Raw genomic sequence first — 21300 nt, forward strand, 5'->3', positions numbered from 1 at the left:
CCAAACTGAAGTTGAGCATTGTAAGCCGTTATAATGAGTGTTTTATGTCCTGTTTTGCAATTTAAGAAACATACAGCACCCACAATTTTACCCATTTGTACTCTTCACAGGTTTTACTGTGTGTGGGTTTTCATTTGCACCTTATGTTACACCATATGGGGGGCTAGTCAAGCCTCCCAAAAATGTTTTCTAAAGCTTTCATTTAAACTGTCGCTGTCTACATACAACTTTTTTTAAATCTTTGATTTGATTTTAGAGCTGAATCTGGATGAACTTTTTAAAACAAAAGTGACTCAGTCCTTATTTCACCCCTGATATAGTGTTGGCCCTTCCAGCTAACGTATCTTACCCACCAAGGCAGAGGAGTTGCTATTATTTCTGCATTTCACTACTCCAGCACTTTTAATTCACTTGATGTTTCCAGATGTTAGGGCATTTTTTTTCGTTATGTTTTTCAGGCTCCTTCTCTGTGTTGAGTGTATTAATGTATCAACCATCTGGCTTGAAATCTAGTTTTTTGTTCCATTGACTGTGAATTTATGCCAATTTCATGATAGTGGGTGATTTTAATCTCTATTTTAATGATCCTAATGATTTAGCTGTGGCTAAACTGGTTCAGAGTTTGAAGCCTCTTCAGTTTAATCAGGATGTCTAACAGCCCACAAACAATTGACTAGGTACAACCCTACCAATTAGTTGGATTCAGTTCTGGTTTAGTGAAAAGCAGATTTAAATTGGCTTCAATTCCAGTCTATGGACTTTATTTTGGCATCTTCTCATAAATGAGGTCCTATATATTCACTGTTTTGAAGTAAGCACCTATGTGGTCTTATAATACACTGTTCATAATGTATATCATGCTTATATAATGCAATATATATTTATGTCTCACCTTCTGTTGTTGCCCCCCTCTTTTATGTAGTTTTTCTCTCCGGCTCTTGTTACAATGGAGTCTTGATGATGATCCTGTTATAAAGGAGCAAAATGCTGCCAATTACTAAAGTGGTCCTGCTTTATTATAATGTATGTGTGCCATGTGGGCTGTGACCTTATGGTTAGTGATGCACGTATATTTATGTACATTACATATGTGTATCTGATAAAACATGTGACTGTATATTTCTCACTGAAATCTAGCTCAAGGAAGGTTCCAATCTGGACCTTGCCATGACAATTCCTCTGGGCTATCGGGTCGGGGTGGAGATAAGATAGGAGGTGGCGTAGCCATCATTCTCAGGGATGCTTTGGAGATCTGGTCATCCATGCTGGCTGAAATGGGAATACTGAGAGTCTAATTTTCACATTCAAATTAACCTCCACATTCTGCTTTGCTGACTTGTTGATTTAGAAGTCCCTGGATTGCCCCAATAGCCGCCTCCCACTGGTGTATGACGCTATTGCCCAATTATCATGAACATAGGTCAACTTCACAGTTTTTAGAGACTTTAACTTTCATGCAGACGTCCCAAAGAGCTCCCAGGCCTCTCAGCTGATTCAGACCCTCGCAGGCCTTAACCTGACTCCACATGTCACCGCCCCACCCATGTAGAAGGCCACATACTCGAATTCATCTTTTCCAACATTACCTGTCTCCAAGCCAGTGTCCCTAATTGAATGGCGTGGAAGGATCATTGCCTTGTCTTGTTTTTTGTTTTACCGTTCTCGATACCAACTAGAGACTATGACTGCACCCAAAAAGAAGAGGAATTGGCGGGTTGTTAGAAGGTGTCCCTTGTGCTCTCTCTTCAATACACCCATCCTGCATTGCAGGCAATCCTGACAGCGATGCAATCCGATTTAATCAATGGATCTCTAAGGCATTAGGTCCTCTTCACCCCTGAAAATGCATCCAGACAAAAGATCTAAGCCGTCTGCTCCCTGGTTTCACCCCACCCTCAGAGCAGAGAACAGCCTCTGTATAAAGCTTCAGCGCCTCTGGGATAAAGTCTTATGACCCTGAGACAAAACAGTCGTATAAGGCAGCTCTCAGAATCTTCCACAAACCCACTCGTAATTGCATGAGAGGGCACTTCTCGATGCCTATCGAGACTGCTACCAACTCTTACAAGGAGGTTTTTATTATTGTTAAGTCTTTCATCTCCCCTGATGCTGTTAAATACACCTTTCACTGTTCGCCTGATCTCTGTACTAGGCTATCAGATTTTTTTTACTGAAAGCGTCAAAGAACTCTACTCCACCTTCCCGGGGGTAAGTAAGCACTATAGCCTTACTGATGCCTCCCGCCGGTCATTTACCTGCTTTCTCTGAGTTTTGCATAATATCAGAAGATGCCTTACTTGAGGAACTGAAATGCAAATAAGGCGGCCCTTCTCAAATTCTTAGACTGGTAGCACAGTCTGCAAATCTATATTCTCAGGATGATTTGGAACGCCTTTCTGAAATCCAATAACTTTCTTGCCATCTGAAAACAGGAGTTCCTGTATACAATGCAGACCCTAGTATGCTCAGCAACTTCAGGCCCTTTTCACTGCTGCCAGCTCCTGCAAAGATCCTCCAGAAGCTAGTAATTTACCAAATGTCATCCTTTGCTGAGGCACATTTTCTGCTACATGACACTCAATCTGACTTCAGTGCTGGATACAGCACTAAAACCCCTTTATTGGAAGTGTGGGAGTACACAAGAGGAACTTTGGATGGAGGTGCCTCTGCCATGGTTGCATTGTTAAACCTGTGGCAGTATCAGACATGAAGGCACACTCCACCTCGTGGAATATGTTAAGTCTACTAACTTTTAAGGCACAGTTCTGTCCTGAATTCCATCCTTCTGGGAAGAGAGCTCTCAGCGGGTTTTCCTCCAACCTTTCACTTCTTCCCCCAAATCCCTGGTCTCTAGGGTGACTCGGGGCTCAGTACTCAGCCCGCTGCTTTTTAACCTCTACCTGGCCCCTGTGGCCACTTCTATTGAAACCCGTGGAGGGAAAGTAGTCTTCTATGTGGATGACACGCAATTGCTATTCTCATTCGCAGAACATTAAGAAGCAGACCTTCCTCAAATTTAAAGAGTGTTTCAAAGGAATAGTAGCCTGATTGTGTTCTAACTTTTTTACACTGAACACATATGAAACAGAGGTTCTCTTTTTCAACAAGAAGCCCCCGCCCTCCCAGCAAACCTCTGGTGGGCGGTAAAGCTGAACCGCCCCACCCCCCCCCGAGTGCCATCCTTGAACATCTTGTTTGATTCTGAACTCTCCTTTGCTACCCAGATCAAGCAGATATATCAAGATCTGCTCCCTGAAGCTCAGATCAGTTAGGAAACTGCTACATTTGCTCCCGGAAGAGACCCAAAAAACGGTAATTCATGCTCTTGTGACATCACACCTTGATTATGCCAACAGCCTCTTTGTGGGTCTTCCTGCTTTTTGAATCCTTAGACTCCAAATCATACAGAATGCGGCTGCTAGACTGATCCGGCAGATCCCTATTCACCAACATATTTCACCTCATCTAAAGCAGCTACACTGGCTTCTTGTGGTAAACAGGGTTAATTTTATAGCCCTTACCTTGGCTTTCGGAGCCCTGAGGGTAAGGCCCATGTTAGCTGAGAAATAGACTCGATCGGTACCAAAAAGCGAGATCTTTTGGATCTAACCACCTCCTATGTATGCATTGCCCCAGGTTTGCTAAAGTCCATTGTGAAGTTAGGTTGTTCACGGTACTGACGGCAAAACTTTGGAACACCTTGTCAATCAAACTTCACAGAGCCGAGTCCGAGCACTGTTTAAGAAAATAACTAAAAACCTGGCTCTTTGACCAAAATTAGGCATGTCTTGTTCTCAGTCTCTGCTTTTGAGCACTGGAACGCTTCTTCTGAAGCAGCCAGGCACTTTACAAATGTCATTGATTGATTAATTGATATTGCACTCTGCATTAGCACTGAATAACTCAATCTGCTTGAGTACTAAGCACAGTTGTTTACCTCATTGCACTTTGGGGCATATTTACAAGAGCCTAATGCCACTGCGGCGTCACTTTTTCTGACGCCCCAGTGGCGTTGCTCTCAACCCAGTATTTAAAAGGTGATGTTAAGCTACTTAACGTGGCTTAACACCACCTTGTAAATATGCCCCTTACCACAGCAGTCTGCTGCAGCAAAAGGGCAGGCAATGGATGTTGTTCTGGGTGTTGCGCCGCCACACCCATTGCTTTTTGATGCTGCATCATTTTTACAAGCTATGTGCAGCTCCAGAAATAAGACCAGGAAATACCTGATCTTCACCAGGTGATACAAGGAGAAATGTTTTATTTCATCTCGTATTTTGCTCTTTCCATATGTGCTGCATTCTGCAACACACATCGAAACAACAAATCGCCTGTAAAGATTACTGAAGTGCAGGAAGGTGCCACGTCCTGCACATAAACAATCACTTCAGCAGCGCAGGCACCCTTGCAACATGGCGCAAAGGTGCCTGTGCTGGCACTAGGCAGCTTTTTTAGCCCAAGGGGAAAGAGGGGTGCACCGTATTTTTGTAAATACGGTACATCCCTGAATTTAACAAATGTCAGAGCACGGTGTCAGAGCGCGGTGTTAGCAATTTTGAAACAACATCGTGCTTCGACATTTTTTTGTAAATTTCCCCCATTGTTATTGATGGTTAATATTTTTTGATTTTTATGATAGATTAATAAATGTAGACATATCATTGTTTGATCGCTTTGTATTAAGGACCACTATTCTTGCTAGATAGTATAGATATTAAGGGTCTATTTTACGGGTGACTCATAAACATTAAACAAAAGGTTTAGGCCTGCAATATGTTTGTTTTGCCAGGTTGAAATAGCAGTTTTAAAACTGCACACAGGCTGCAGGGGCAGTCCTGGAGACATGTTTATGCAGTGTTATTTTAGTGGATGGCACAATGAGTGCTACAACTACACTACTCACAATTAATTTACAGGCCCTGGCTACATGCGGTACCATATACAGAGAAGGTAATTAAATGTGCCACTTGGTATATGATGATTTTACCATGGTTAAAAGGGATAGAACAATCACTTTACCACGAGTTAGCAGGACTAAAGTGCGCAGAATCCTGTGGCCAACAAAAATGGGTTCAGCAAAAGAAGGCAAAAGATCTACGAGGACATGGTGCAAAGATGTCCATTTCCAACAGTCAGTTTTGCCAGAAGACATTCTGATATGGTGTGATTGTTCAACTGAAGATATGGCGACATGTACAAAGCATTTTTACAGTCAGAAACTGACCTTTTTCGAACACAAAAATTATTTTGCATGTGTTCAAAACACACTGTGAGTCGGTATCACGTTAGAAAATGCTATTTGTGTTTGCAATTTTGGTGTTTGGAAGGAGAGTGTTTATGACATCCCTTCCAAATAACCAAATCTGAATAGTATCTGTGAATGTTTTGCAACTGCATTACGGTTGCAAAATATTCAGATTTTACCGACTCCGTGAAGGAGGTGGTACCCCTTCCCATTTGAGAATGGAAAACAAATACTTTTTAGGAGCATCCTTAAAAAACATGAAACTGCAAAGTTTCATTTTTTCTTTTTAAACGTCTATAAAGGAAAACGGGTTGCATTAAAAAAAACAAAAAATACCTGCTTTATTTAAAAGCAATCACAGGCATGGTAGTCTGCTGACGCCATCAGTGTGATGGCATCTATTCCTAATGGGTCGCAGATTGCGGCCAACCTCATTAATAAGCATGAGGTAGGTCTATTTGCGACCCATTAGGAATTGCTTAGGTTTCATACATTAGGAATAAGTACATCTGGCCTTTAGTTATATGAAACAACTGTGCGTGGGAGCCCCTTGGAGATTTTCAGGGACTAATCTTTATTAGACTATTGCTTCAATTATGGGAAAGAGTAGGCCCTCCTATTGGCTGCCATATTTCATTATGTGCTCTTCTCTATGCGCAGGTGCGAATCAGAGTATTGACCAGCAGCCGGCCTTCATTTCGGTCACTGAAGATGCAGCGATCAATATAACCTGCGTGGTGCCTTCATATCTGACTGTTAACAAGATGAGCCTGAGAAGGGGTGTCCGGGAGCTCCTGCACTTCTCGAAGGAAAGCGGATCAGTCAGCAGTGAGGGAAATGAATTTGCTGAGCGCGTCCAGGTGTTTGGGACAGCAATGAGCATCACAATAACGCTGCGTCAGTTGCGGAAAAATGATACAGATTGGTACATGTGCGTTGGCAACAAGACAGACCCGCACGTCTCCGATGTGTATGGGCCAGGCACGGTGCTGATTGTCACAGGTAACAGGATTCAATTTCTATATTTTTTCCTTAAATTTACATATCTTTTTGGTCCTCTTAGGATCCTGAAAAGAAAGTTGCTTTAAAGGGATTATGGGCAATTGGAAAAGCTTCTGTGTAAAGCCAAAGCTAGAGTAATGTAACAGGCCCAGAATCGTGCAAAGTGGGATGGCTCCTAGCTTGGCTAATTAAATCCTATACACAGGGCTCACTGACCACAGCAATGCAGGAGGAAGAATTCACACAAAAGTTATACACACCTACATTATTGTAAACATTCTTGTGGCATTCCGCGGTCGTTTGACCTTGCCGAGTTTAATATCCACACAAAGAGACAATGCTAAAATCAAGCTCCTCGTAGCACTTTCCCCCACATGCATCAAGCATTTTTGTAGTCGCAAACGGTGCGATTCCTTAAAATCGGCCGTTTGCGAATGCAAAAGTGCTTTTTGGGATGGATGAAGCAATTTTAGAATTCGTAACATGTTTGCGAGTTCTAAAATTGCGGGTGCTTTTAAGAAGTCACAGATGTGCGATTTCTTAAAAGCAATGCATCATTAAATTTAAAACTGTAAATTCGCAATTAGGGTGCCAAATTTTCCGAGTGGTTGAACCACTCGGTAAATTTGGAAAAAGTGTTTAAAAAGCTGAAAATGTTTTTTTTTTCAACATTCATGTTTCACACACACATGTCCTTAGGACATGTGTGTGTGAAACATGATGCGAAAAATACATTTCAGGGGTGCATGGGGGGGTCCTTTGGACCCCCCCCTGCACCCATGAAATTTTCTAAGGGCCACTCGCAATTTGCATTGATTCCGATGGGCCTTTTGGCCCATAGGAATCAATGGGAATTGCGAAAATTAACTTAAGAATTCGGTATTTATTTGGGATTCGGTAAAAATTGCGATTTTTACCGAATCACAAATGAATACCGAAAATAATGATGCATAGCATTTTGCACTTCTTAATTTGCGATTCCTTATTTTTCGCAAATTAAGAAGTGCAAAATGTCACAATGATGCATGTGGGGGATAATTACTCAAATTTAGGGTCATTGGAATTATGTGGGTCTGCATGATTACAGATTGCCACATAATCCTCGTGCGGTGCGTCATTTTTCAGAAACAAATCTAGCTCTTATGGTTTAAAACATACCTAAGGAAATGCAAAAAGAGATGGTGTGTTGTGACAGACTTAGGACAAAGGTTACTTGTCCTCGGTTTCAGTTGCTGATTGATATATTCGGGTGTTAAACTAATACAAATAAGGAGAAAGAACCCTTTCCCCAAACAGTGTTAACGGGTCTTAAAAAAGACAATACTGCCACAGAATATGCCACTGAATGTAAAGTTTCTTGTCACATAATTAAACCCTGCTCCCTAATTTGGTACTCCATTGCCACATAATACCACTCATGGCCCTACTTATCCTACATGGTAGTTGGACCTGCCCAGGAACAAACTGGGGTCATAGTGCAGATATTGTATTTTGCTATCGCCCTACATCAATTTAAGATTAATATTTCCACTTCGAATCATATTTTTTGGGCTTAGATCTGGTTTGCATCTTCATTAGTTTTGAATCATAAGCTTGGTTGGGGTTCTGCTCAGTGTATTATGTTTGAGGGCCTTAAATAAAAGCAATCTTTGTAATGTGTCTCTATCTTTATCGCCCTCCTCACCTCACCAACCGCCCTCACTTGTTTTTCTAAATTCCCCCATGCGCTTTTCTGGACAGGAAACCAAAGGTGAATGTCTTCTTTTAATGGCAGCAGATTTTTGTATTTTAAAGGTCGTCACTGCAGACAAGCTTCTGCTGCCATGGTTTAGCAGGCAGAATTAAGTTACTTTATTTTTGCCCCTCATGTCAATGCACATTTAAAATAAACAACATCGTTTCACTTCGCATGAAGGCGGCTCCCTCAGCATTGCAGTAGATATGCTGCCTACTGCAATCTATGCCCCGAAGAGATCACTGCACAAGCTGGCCGGTGAAGACAACAACCAATCAACTTCACATAATTCAACACAACACAACACTATTAAGTGTCTCAAAATTCCACAATACAAAATCCACACCGCATAATTCCACTATACTCAACACATTTAAATATCGCAAAATTACATGCCACAGAATTCAACTACACACAAATCTACTCCACCTCATTCCACTGCGTGCTACACAATTACAATCCAGCAAATTCAACTCCACTTTTTTCCACTTCGCTCAATGCCACATAATCCCGCTTCACAAAATACCACTCCAGGCAACACATTTCAACTACAGATAATACCATTAAACATAATTCCACTCCGACCTACATAATTACAGTTCACTCCACAAATTTACACTCCACATATATCCCCTCGATTTAAAAACACATAATCACATTCCACAAAATTGAACTCCGCACAAGTCACATATTTCCACTCCACTTCATGCAACATATTTCCACACAATGCCACCCAATTCTACACTACACAATTCAATTCCACACCATGCAACAGAATTATACTCCACATAATACCACTTAACACCACACATCCAACTCCACAAAAGTACAGGGCGAGGCCCTGCTTATCTGAGACTCAGACTGAAGCTCTCACAAGCAACGCGTCATCTCAGATCTAACCATCTTCGCCTAATGCTTTGCCCCCGATTTCGTCTTGCGCGTACGGGAGGGAGGGCCTTCTCAGTGGCCACATCCAGACTTTGTAATCATCTGCCACTGGAACTTAGATTTCTGACATCAGAGCAACTGTTTCGAAAGAAACTTAAGACCTGGCTCTTCACCCTGATCTAGCCCACTTTATCTCCCTGGACTTTACCGAACCTCACTAGCTGCTGTCTTCAGTGCCGGGACACCCCGTTGGGGGTAGCTGTGCGCTCTACAAGCCTCAAAAATAAATAAATAAATAATACACTCTACTCCATATCACATTAATACACTCCGCATAAATCTACTCTGTCCCACATAGCAAACTTCCAGATAGCAACACGCCACACCATTCCACATAAATCGACTCAACATAATTTCACACTGTGCCGCATAGGTCCATGCCACACAATTCGATTCCACACAATTCCATTCCACAACACATAATTCCACAATACACAGTTTTTTGCTCCACAACACATATTTCCACTACGCGCCACATAAATCTGCTACACACCACGCACATCCAATCCCCACAACAGAATTCCAAATAATGCTGCAAATTCAACACCACGCCACATAATTCCACTCCACTACATGCCAATTAACAACAGACAATACCACTCCACATAATTACACTCCATGACCCATAATCCCACTACACATAATTCCACTACACTCAATACCACACAATTACTAACCATATAGTTGCACTGCACACCATGTCACATAATTCCACTACACATAACTCCACTCAGCACAACACAATTCCACTGCACACTACTCCACTTCAACCCACATAATCCCACACCACACAATATACATCCACTGCACTCCACTCCACTCCATAAAGCATAACTAAAAGACAATAAATTTAACAAAGTTAATAGCTCTCGAATTTCCGTGACCTATTGGCATTGCCCGTGTTTTTTCTTACATTTTGGCACCCAGATTCGCTGTGGTACACAACACTGTTAAATGTCAGGACTGGTCACTACAATCAGGAAGGAAAAGAAAGGTTCCATTCCAAAATCTAGAAGCGACCCTTTGACAAAAAAAAATCAAATTTTATGTTAAATATTGAGTACAAAGTACTGAGTGAAGTATAATTCGACGGTGTTGAAGATGCTATCCTTGATATTGGCCACCTCCTTAGCTCCTTATGTTCCTGGCCGGGCCTGCGTTTAACCTAGGCAGCCTCCCTCCTGCTCCCCTAAGCCAATCACAGCACTGCAATCATAGCGTTGTGATTGGCGTGGTGCAGTGGAGGGCGCCCAATCGGGTGCCTGTAGGCCAGGGAGCCATTTTCTCTATGTAGGCTGCAATGAGCCTACATAGAGAAAAAGAGAGAGTGTGCAACTGCGCATGAATAGTTTGGTCGGCCCTGGGGCCGAACAAACAGTAAGCACCCAAGACAGTGGGCTAGACACGCCTTCCCTGCACTCAAGCAGGAACGCCCACTTGCCCACCCCCAACCAGGCACTCCAGGCACTTCTGCTTTGTCGCCGTGCAAGAAGCAGAAACATGAAATCGTAGTTTTACCATTTCATGTTTCTGCTTCTCGCACTGCGAGAAAGCAGTGGGCACACTCCCGCGCCCCAATGGAGGAGCCACCACTGCAGATGAGTTGGATGTTATTTCAAGATATATGCATGTAACAATAGAAGCCCTGAGGACCAGTACTATTGTCTGGAAGAAACTCCCACTGACGACAAAGGGCATGATTGCTTCTGTTAAGATGACATCTACCACCTTCTACGAACTTTTCGTATACCCTAATTACTGGGAATAATATACTAAACAATCACTGATGCTGGTTCCTACCACCTGGTGTGGCCTTCCCACTATTAATTGAATGCCGCCATCAAGATGCAATAATCAACTGCTGTAGTAAAAAACCACACACAAGAACGCTGCAGTCTCCCTCAGAATCCATCGAGGGACTGGATCGAATGCTCGAAGGCACTGCTCTAAACATGTAGGAAAGCCACATATCATGCTGAGAATAAACCTCCACGATAATTAAATATGAGACTCACAAAGTTAATAGTCAACCAAGAAAAAACCACAGTAAGGAAACCACCCTCTTCACGCAACAGACGACATACTCCACGACGCAGGGATCCAAGACAAGGCCATCGAGTGGATCCTCTCCTTTCTCTCTGGCAGAACGCAGCGGGTCAGAATACCCACTTCCTCTCAGACCCTACATCCACCAACTGTGGAGTCCCCCAGGGGTTCTCCCTCAGCCCTATGCTCTTCAAAATCTACATGGCTCTGCTCGCCCCCATTGTCTGAACCTACGGACTCACCATTGTGTCATACGCAGACGACACCCAACGTATCCTCTCCCTATCCAACGAACCCAACACTGCCAGACACAACTATCGAGAAGGCATGGAATCCGTCGCCATATGGATGAAAAACAGCTGCCTACAACTAAACACCAACAAAACGGAAGTACTCATCATGGGCCCAAACCACGACGCCTGGAACGACACCTGGTGGCGCCCCACCCTCAGAAGCCCGCGCACACCCAGGGACCACGCAAGCAACCTGGGAATCATCCTGGACTCAGAGCTCAAAATGGACCGCCAAATCAACTCCGCCTCATCCTCCTGCTTCCATACCCTCCTCCTAAGTAAGATCTTCCAATGGATCCCCCTCGAACACAGAAAGACCGTCACTCATGCCCTGGTCACCAGCAGGCTTGACTACGGCAACGCACTCTATGCCGGAATAAACAAAAATGTAACCCACAAGCTACAGAACATCCAAAACGCCACCACAAGACTGGTCCTCAACCTGCCAAGACACTGCCACATCTCCCAGCACCTGTGCACACACCACTGGCTCCCCATCATAGCTAGAGTCACCTTCAAGATGCTAACCCACGCTCACAAGGCCCTCCATGACACCGGACCAGCATACCTGAACAGCTGACTCAAATTCCACGTACCCCAAAGGACCCTATGATCAGCCCAGCTCTCCTACACCATGGTCCCCCACACCAGAAAGACCAGATCGGGAGGCCGTGCGACCAGAGCCTGGAACAACCTTCTGCTCTACCTCAGACAGATAACATCGCTCCCCATCTTCGCAAGAAACCTCAAAACCTGACTCTTCGACAGACCCCCTCCTTAATGGACTGGAACCTGTGACCCCCTCACTCCCCAGTGCCTTGAGACCCTTAAAGGTGAGTAGGCCCGCTTAACAAAAACCTGATTGATTGATTGATTGATTGATAGAATAGCACATTCAACCCATGGCTATCCTGATACTAAAGCCAAACATGTGAAAGTTTATCACTGCTTCAGAATGGGAAAAAGTAGTTGTGCCTCACCTCACCTCCCCTGCTTCCCCCACTCTCTCCCCTCCTCCCCTCCCTTCCCTCCTCTCCCCTCCCCTCCCCTCCTGTCCTCACCCCTTCCCTCCTCTCCTCTCCTCCCCTTCCCTCCCTTCCCTTCCCCTCCCCTCCCCTCCACTCCTCTCCTCTCCTCTCCGCTGTTGGTTTATTCATAGGAAAACGTTCTGCACCACATATCTTTCACGAAACTTACGAAAGCAATACGTTATTGAATATATAAAAAGGGCTTTTTCTGTCATTTATGAAAAAATGTTGTGTTGGGGAAATTCACCTCAAAATCTTTAATGAACCTAGTCGCCTTTTGGATGAAGCTCCTGAGATGTTGAAGAACATTCTTCTATATTTCAGGTGAAATGCAGCCCTGCCAACTCGTTGAAGCCAGGAAGTGGGAGAAATCTTTGCTCATTGTTTTTGCTCTGGTGACCCTGGCCTTATGTACAGTCATTATTATGAGCAAGGTGGAGGTAAGAAAAATATGTGATATCTCTACAGTGATGTTTAAGTGGGTGCGCAAGGAGGCACAGATGATAGTGGTTGACTATCTATGACACCTGCCTATGTGTGTCTTTATGTATATATCATATATCAGCACATTGCGTAGAGCCGCTAACAGCGCCCTACCGCTTATCAAAGGATGACGGAGGGAAAATTAGACCCACTGCTCTTACTTTGCCTAGGATCTATTGGGCCTTAAAAAACTTTAAAGTGTGTAAGCTGCCACCAGTCCTGACTCCCTGTTCCCGACTTGGGTATAGGGTGCAGGAGGAAGTGCCAGCAGATCTGCTCTACTGTGCCCTGTACGATGCAGTGCCATTGCATCTCTACTGCAAAAACCTAAACATAGTCACACCCCTTGTCTCATGCCTGGCATCTTAACCCTAGTTCTGGTCCACGTCTCCTCTGCTCGCCCTTCCAGCATGCCCTTTCCCATACACCTGCCAAAGGCACGTATCCTCCATAATTGACTATCCGGTGCGCAAATCCTATACACATGCCTTGACTGATACCCCTGGCGGAAAACTCAATGAGGGCAAAACTCTAACCCCCAAGTTGCCTGCGTCCTGCCACTCCTTCCCTGCACTCCTTACCCTGACCACCTAAACCAAGGTTTTCGCTCGTGCAGGATCAGATTCCATTTGTAAATTCTGTCCCCATTCCTGGCGTGTTTAAAATAGTGTCAAGGGAGTCGTCTCTGCACTCGACCCCCCCTGCAAAACTCTTCCTTTGCCCTGGCAGATAAATGCATGTGATAGCACTGCTACCCAAGGTACTTCATTTCAAATGGCCTATGAAAACCTGTACCACTGTTCTCCCTGTCTGGATACCAGGAGACGTATTCAGACGCCTGAAGTCTAACATAGTTTCCTTCTTATGGGGGGACGGCAGGCGGCGGATCGCATTGGCGACTCTCACGCGCCCGAAAGATCAGGGCGGACTAGCGGTCCCAGACTTCGAGCTCTATTACCTAGCCGCGCAACTGCAATTCTTCACGCAGGAGGTGGCAAGAGTGTACCGTGGACCTGAACAGGAGAGAGATGCAGGTACCCCCCGCCATGTGCTGGCATATATAGCTCTACAGCAGAAACTGATACTCAGAGGGCAGACCCAAGAAGAAAAGACGCTGCGGCTATGTTGGAATCGCATGCAAAAGCGTACTGGTCCTGGTCACCCATATGCGCCGGAGATACCATTAGGGATGATAACGGCGCTCCCGCATGGAGGGGACTGGTCGCATCTCCTACTGTGGGAGGAGGCGGGGCTACAGATGGTGGGTGACCTCTATGCCGACGGGGTACTGATGACATTCCAGTCTCTGCAGGAGCGATACGATCTCCCACGAGGAGACTATTTACTGCATGCGGCGGTTGTGAGGACTATTCAGGCACATTGGGGGGAGGGACTGATTGAGCCCAAAATTTCGCTAGCGTGCCAATACACAATGATGGCAGCAGGAACACTCAAAGCGGTTACGTGTCTCTACTCCAGAATGAGCACGGAAAACATACCACCACTGACACGCCTCAAGACCTTATGGGAGACGGATTTGCAAAAAGAAATCCCTGACACGACTTGGTCCCAACTGATTCAGCGAGCTAAGAAAAGCACTAGGAACGCCCGTTTCCAATTAATACATCTTTACATCCTTCATAGGGCCTACCTCACTCCGAATAAAATAGCACAATACTTTGGCGCGACAGATGCAGCATGCCCCAGATGTACGCTAGTTGGCGCTGATTTACTACACATGCTTAGGGACTGCCCGCAGTTACAAGAGTACTGGATAGGAGTGGGGGACACCCTGAATGAGGTTACGGATAGAGTCCTGCACTATGACAGTGCAGTCGTCCTTCTACATTGGTTTCCACACACACGGAAAACCAAATTGTCGAGCAAATTTATAGACATGGGCCTCATTATTGCAAAGAGGGAGCTCACTAAGGGCTGGAAATCTAAAACGGCACCGACCCATCAAAAATGGTTAAACGAATTTCTGAAATGGGCGGCGGCGGAGAGCACAATTAGGTACCAGCTGGCCAGGCGTAAAGCAGATGCGAAAGCTCAGGAGGCGGCGCTAGCGTGGGAGATCCTAGTCCAAGCGCTTAGGGACGATACAGGAGCGAGGGACGAAGAGGAGGAAATAGTACACATGGGGGCCCCGGGGGAGGAGGTGTTAGACCCCGCACTAATGCCGGACGCACATACCTAATCACTACCGTCATGATCCTACAACCACCAACACAACCAAGTTTGCGACCATAGCACGTAGGCTCAGACACCAGGGGGGTGGGGAGGGGGAAAATAAAAATTACACTATTACAGACATTGAGGAGGGTTGATACACTATTACCGTCCAAGAGAGAACAGACGGTATAGAACAGTTAAAAGCGGAGAGTGATGCATTGATGGGAGCATTTATAAATGATAACCGAAGCAACATGATATGTGATTATACGCCACCTAACCTCCGGGATGTGGGCTATAAGGCTGTGTATATAGTAGCTGGCTCTAGAATAATTGCTTCTGATGACCGAGAACATTCTGGCGTGTATGTTGTATAACTCGCACTACCTCTGCAATAAAAATTGTTTTACAAAAAAAAAAAAAAAGAAAACCTGTACCACTGTGACCACTTGTAGATTAGCCAACATGTCATCCAGCAACATCTGCATATGCCCTTATTCATCTGTTGATAGGCGTACCACCATTGTCACCAAACCCATTCAGTCCCTAGAAAAGACAACACTGTGCCTGGACCTTGCGCCTTCTCTAGTGCCAGGGGCATTCCCCGTCCCACCTGAGGTCTTAGCTCTTGTCAACTGTTGCTGACCGTCCACAGAACCGTTTTGGCCCTTCAGGAAGGAGTTGACAAGGTAGTGTGTCATCGTCACTTTATCCGTTTGCCCTGAGGAAACCACATTTTAGGTACCCTGTCATCCAGCCACAACTGCATGTGCCCTTATTCGTTTGTTGGTAGACATGTTTCCATTGTCCCCAAAACCAAATCAGCTCCCAGAAATGACAACACTGTGCTTGGACCTTGCACCTTCTCTAGTGCTAGGGGCAGCCCTGTACCTCCCAAACTCTTAGGCCCGTGTCAACTGTTGCAGACAGCCTGTCAAACCGTTTTGGCCCACCAGGAAGGGGTCATCAAGGTAATGTGTCACCGTCACTTTATCCGTTTGCCCTGAGTAAACCATATTTTAGCTAACATGTTATCCAGCCGCAACCACATGTGCCCTTATTCCTTTATTGGTAGGCATGTTTCTGTTGTCCCCAAAACCGAATCAGCTCCCAGGAATGACAACACTATGCTTGGACCTTGCGCCTTTTCTAGTGCCAGGGGCATCTCTGTACCCCCGAGCTCTTAGACCCTTGCCAACTGTTGCTGACAGGCCGTCAAACCGTTTTCGCCCACCAGGAAAGGGTCATCAAGGTAATGTGTTACCGTGACTTTAACCATTCGCCCTGTAGAAGACTCATTGCCAAATTGCACTGAACTGCTCCAACGAGGCACAATATGTAGCACCCTTTTGTAATGCTGTGTCCACAAACCTTTGACCAATAACGGGACACCCGATGTCTGGAAATCATCAAGGGGCACCGCAATACTGCAGCATCTAACTCCATTTCATTATGCCTTGTGCTCTCTCAAGCAGTCCTCTGTCTACGTATATCATAAAGAATGCCAACTGTTGAGTCCTTCATGTATAAAATGCCTGGAACTTTCTCCCGCCAAGACTAGTGCTTCAACAATCTGAACTGCCCAGCTTCTTACTTTGGAACCTCCCCACCCCCCACAGGTTAGATGCTTAATTCCCGGATAAGCCAAGTTGAAAAACGGGCCCTCCTTCTTGCTGCCTCTAAGTTTTACATGGCTCATCCCTTACCAACCCTGTACCTGTGTGGACTGACCTTAAGTTTTATTTTTATTTGTAATTTTTTTTTATTTGTTGGACCTGGTCCTTCGTACCTTAGTGTAAAACCCCTCCCGCAAACCTTAACCTTGACTTAACCACCTTGCCTCCTTTTTGTGGGATTTGTGGTATTAAAACGGTCGACAATCCCCCAAATGTTATTTTAATGTCGTACCACCTGCTCCCCAGCATCTTGCGCCCCAAGACCATCCCCTGCTGTAGGGAGCTGATTCCCTTGGCCAGACTGTCGTCCCTTGACTGCAACCACTACGCCCCTAAAGATTGTATAACTGGGTGTCAGCTTGCAGATATCAAATTCGAATCCGAGTACCCGCCCACCTGGCGGAGCACCCCTGACAGGGTTCACTAACTGTAGACCACTGTCCATATAGTTGGTTTCCTGAAGTTACCCCAAACCCATCTACCAGTACCATTCTGGGTCGACCCCACCCCTTTGGGCCGCGGGGTTCCATGCCAGCCATGCCCCAAATACTTCATTGTAGTGAGGCCAATCCACCCTGTGTTACCTGTTGATCCCAATTGTGCATTCGAATAAAGACACGTCTCTGGGTATTTCCACGCCTAAGAAAATCTCGAAAGTCAGGAGACTGCCGTCCTATTCTCCAATGACATCACCATATAGTCCCTTCAGACAACTCCCTTTCCCTCTCTATGGCCCTTACTTTTCCCCGTAAAAAGTACTCCACCTGTGTTTGTCACTCCCATGTAAGATGGTACCCCGGAGACTTGTTGGTTGTGCGACGCTGTCTCCCCCACCCCAACCCACCAATTGTCCCTACCTGTCACCAAGGTCGGTGTCCACACCGGATTCATCTGCCTAGCCAGTCGTGAAGTGGCTCGAATGGCTTCGGCTTCAGCAGGGTATCTTTCTTTGCATCTCCGAGCCTGCAGCAGACTAGGCACAACATTGTTACCGTACACCCCCACACCCTACTTTCCTCAATTATTTTTCCACCTCCCTCATTTTGTTTCTGCGAGTTTTCCTCTTTAAACTTGCCAGCATTAGCGTGATCCAAACCCTCGTCCTGCAGGGGCATGTGCATCCAGCGCCAAAGCATCACCGCGTACCTCTACCTTTCCCTTCCACACTTTTTACAAGTCACTCTGAACCTAAGAACCGGCCTGCTTGTTAACCCTTGTCTCTGTTATGCCCTGCTCTTGCTGAGTTACCTCCTCGATGTCCCTCGCCGAGTTCTGTGGGCTGTAGTACGCCCTCCTGTTCCAGCTTGTTGCTCCTGTTGCTCCTGTTGCTCCCTGAGGCCGCCTTGACCCAACTGGGTGTTGCACTGCAGAGGCCACCTTTTGCCTTCATGGCAGTGTTGAAACTGTCCCTCGCCGCACTCTGGCTGGCTGCTCCTGCCTGTGCCATCCCTTCCTCTCGGGGTCCTTGAGCCGCATGTGACTCTCCCAAGTCTGCCTGTCCCTGCTGCCTCCCCTACTGGGGTGAATGTATGACATTGTTCTACATTCTGTCCATCAACTGTGTTTTTTGCAATTTTCACCCCGAGTGTGCTGGGTATGCTCAGACGTGAGTCCCAGGCTCTCCACACCATTGAAGTCAAGCTATCCAGGCTGATGAAGGCTGATAGCCAGAAACCGGTCCTTGGATGCTTGATTCCGGTCTGGGAAAGACATGGTTTGGTAGTTCGGACTGGACTGTTCCCATGAGGCACAGGGTCAGAGCTGATTTGCATATAGCCAGTGTCTAACCCAGGGTGGTGTGGAGTGCAAAAAAAACGATGGATTTAGGCCCAGATCTTTGTACTGGGGTGAATGTATGACATTGTTCTACATTCTGTCCATCAACTGTATTTTTTGCAATTGCCTCCCCTGCAGCACCCAAGTAAGGTCCGGCGAGCCTGGGATGCCAGCCCTATCTGCCTGTCTTCCTTTCTGTCGGGAAGTTTTTGATTTCTCCAATACCACGCTGTCTATCCCACCCCCACTTCAAAAAGACCTCTCCCCCCATCCGGCCCAGACCTATGCACCCCACTGTGGGGCCCCCTCCAAACCTTACCCCCCTTGTATATTGCTGGCAGGCTGGAGCTCAATGCCCCTCCAGACTGAGACATTATGCTTCCAGTCCATCTCCTGTATCGCCAACCATAATATTTTACTTATTTATTTTTATGTTATTTATTTATTTATTTTGGGGCCCCCACTGCAAAATTGCCTTGGGCGACCCCCCTTGACGAGTTGTGCTCTACAGGCAAACCCCCCTGACACCCCCTCCCTTGTCAGCGAAGCGACTGCAAGATTGCCCTTGGGCGCCCCCTCCCCCCAGACAAGCTGAGGACTACAGGCCAACCCCCCTGACACCGCCCCCTTGTCAGCTAAGCTGACAGTGCCCTGAAGAAACAAGGGCCCAAGTCAAGCCCCTGACTGGCCATGAATCCCGGACTGCGGTCCTCTGAGACACCAAGCGCCTACCATCCTGCCTCAGAAACCCCTCGCCTAGCCCCCACTTCAGGACAATGCGTGGTGCAGCAACCCTTTTCCCTCCTTAGAATTATGGGGGGGAGGTCACCTACTGCGACCCAGGCCCCCTCCCAGTTACATACGCCTGCTCCATATCAGCGGTAGAAAAACTGGCCCAATGCCACTGCCCTTACGATTTTTTTTTTGATTTTTTTTATTTATCTATATATTTTTATTATTTTAGTAAAACCCCCAGAGCATCGAACCCCGGACCTGCTGTGTTTGCTGTGCTACGCAGGGCCTACCTGAATTGGTTAAAAATTGGTGTCTGTATCCATGGGCGTCAGCAGGGGAGGGCAAGGGGGTGCGCTTGCCCCCCTGGATCGCCGGTCCCATTCCTTTTGGTCCGTAATGTTCAAGATTACAGCAGGCTGTTCCCCTGCGAGAAGCCCCAGGAGTTTAATTGATCTCTTAGGGCCTCTCGCACTTCTCTTTGAACTCTAGAGGCTGCAGCAGCCCCTCCCCGACCTCCAGCAGACTGTGGACAGGCCCATTGTCATTCTCTCTGCTGCTGATTATCACATAAAGAATGACAATGGGCCGTCTGCATTAAACGTGCCTTGAAGGCGAGTGAGGAAGTTAAAATGTTGCCCCCCCCTGGAAGGCGAGTGATGAAGTTAAAATTTTGCCCCCTCCCTGGAAACATTTCTGCGGACGCCCATGTCTGTATCCCCGCCGGGTGCCGTGCTACCTTACTCAAAATTGTGACAAGGAGCGCAAGATGGCTGTATTTGTATCCCGCCCCCAGCCCAAAGGAATAGCCCAAAACGAGCACAATTTGCGATCGCGCCGCACTATTGGCCCAAAAATCCCGGGGTTGCAAGCCTCCCATGCGGCCGGCTGCCCCTCCAAAGCCCCATTACGGAGTTACACGTTTCCATGCATTTCTGTTGTGTCCCACTTTATGTGCTCGGTTCGTTTCTCCTCCTGATGTGATTACTTTGTGAGGTTCTGTGTCTCTGGTGATTCATAAGTTATTTTCCAAAGCACCTGCTCAAAACACTTCATTCAGTTCCTAAGTGGTTATCGATCTTATAACATATTTAACAACTATTGATTGCACCTCCAATGTCTATATCTTTTTGTTTATTTTTCAGATAAAACAAGGCAACCGGTCTCAAAAGAAGTGTACCACCAACACAGTATATGAAGTTATGACAGGCAGCGTCCGACGAAACTCCGTGACGAGACCTCACTTCAACAACAGCCAAAATGTTACTGACAATAACGCCCTGGGAAGTAACACCATGGGCAACGGGGCCTGTCAGATACAGCCTCCTATGGGCAGCTATTGGAAGACAGATAATGCCTATAGTAACACACCTTACTGATGAAAGCCCAGCGCATCTTCCCCTGTCCTTCTCAGTCCTGTGACCTTAGGGTTGGGGATTATGGGATACGGGGAACACTGGCAGATTTCAATTTAAAGATGTGGTTCGAATTCCCTTTTTGAAGTCCAACAGGGCTGTGGTCAGAGCGAGTCTCCGGCTACATATTTCTTCCCAGGAGTATCATGAGCCAATTTATATCTTGTGATACCCTCAATGTGAATTTTAGGGATCGTAACTCCCTGTCTCCAGTTTTGCAGCATCCTTTGCTAAAGATGCAGAGCACATTTAAGGTATATGATTATCTGAACCCCAAAAATGACAAATTGAGACTTGTTTGGACTTTGACAAACCTATGTATTTTTCTGAACTCTTGATTAAGCTTATTCTTAGCAGATTCATGATCGGTCTCCCAGACCATGCTGGAAGCTGTGCATTCTCGCCCGCTTTTAGGGAACTATATGCTGCTGCTAAAAGCCATTTAATTAAACCTTTAAACTCTCGGAAGCACTCCTCCCTTAGATGTTTTAATGCACCCTGTTCAATCGCCAATAAGTGCTTGAGGAGTGCTTTGTCTTAGAAACCAAGGGATAAAAACTTAGTTGCGACTCGCCGTTGTGAACATAAATCATCCGTAAGTCTTAGACGCAAAGAGATCAAAGGAAATTATTGTCAGCAGTTAATTTTTGCCACTATTTCTAAATATTCCAAAGTTTTCTGGGAAACCTTTAATTTGATTTGAACTGATATGATGTCGGCCCATTTGTCTACTCAACTTGGCAGTC

At 45.9% G+C, this 21300-nt stretch overlaps 1 protein-coding gene across 1 annotated transcript in view; it reads left to right on the forward strand.

The window, feature by feature from the left end:
* The window catches only part of LOC144770264 (uncharacterized), an 89120-nt gene extending 68098 nt beyond the window's left edge, over positions 1–21022 (forward strand). Inside the window, exons 2-4 of the mRNA XM_078654640.1 lie at positions 5906–6247; positions 12622–12737; positions 20285–21022. Coding sequence (XP_078510766.1) covers positions 5906–6247; positions 12622–12737; positions 20285–20518 — 692 coding nt within the window. The 3' untranslated portion in view covers positions 20519–21022. The remainder of the gene's footprint in view (positions 1–5905; positions 6248–12621; positions 12738–20284) is intronic.
* Positions 21023–21300: the final 278 nt, after the last annotated feature.

Source organism: Lissotriton helveticus, chromosome 7, assembly GCF_964261635.1.
Source record: "Lissotriton helveticus chromosome 7, aLisHel1.1, whole genome shotgun sequence".
Classification (NCBI taxonomy): domain Eukaryota; kingdom Metazoa; phylum Chordata; class Amphibia; order Caudata; family Salamandridae; genus Lissotriton; species Lissotriton helveticus.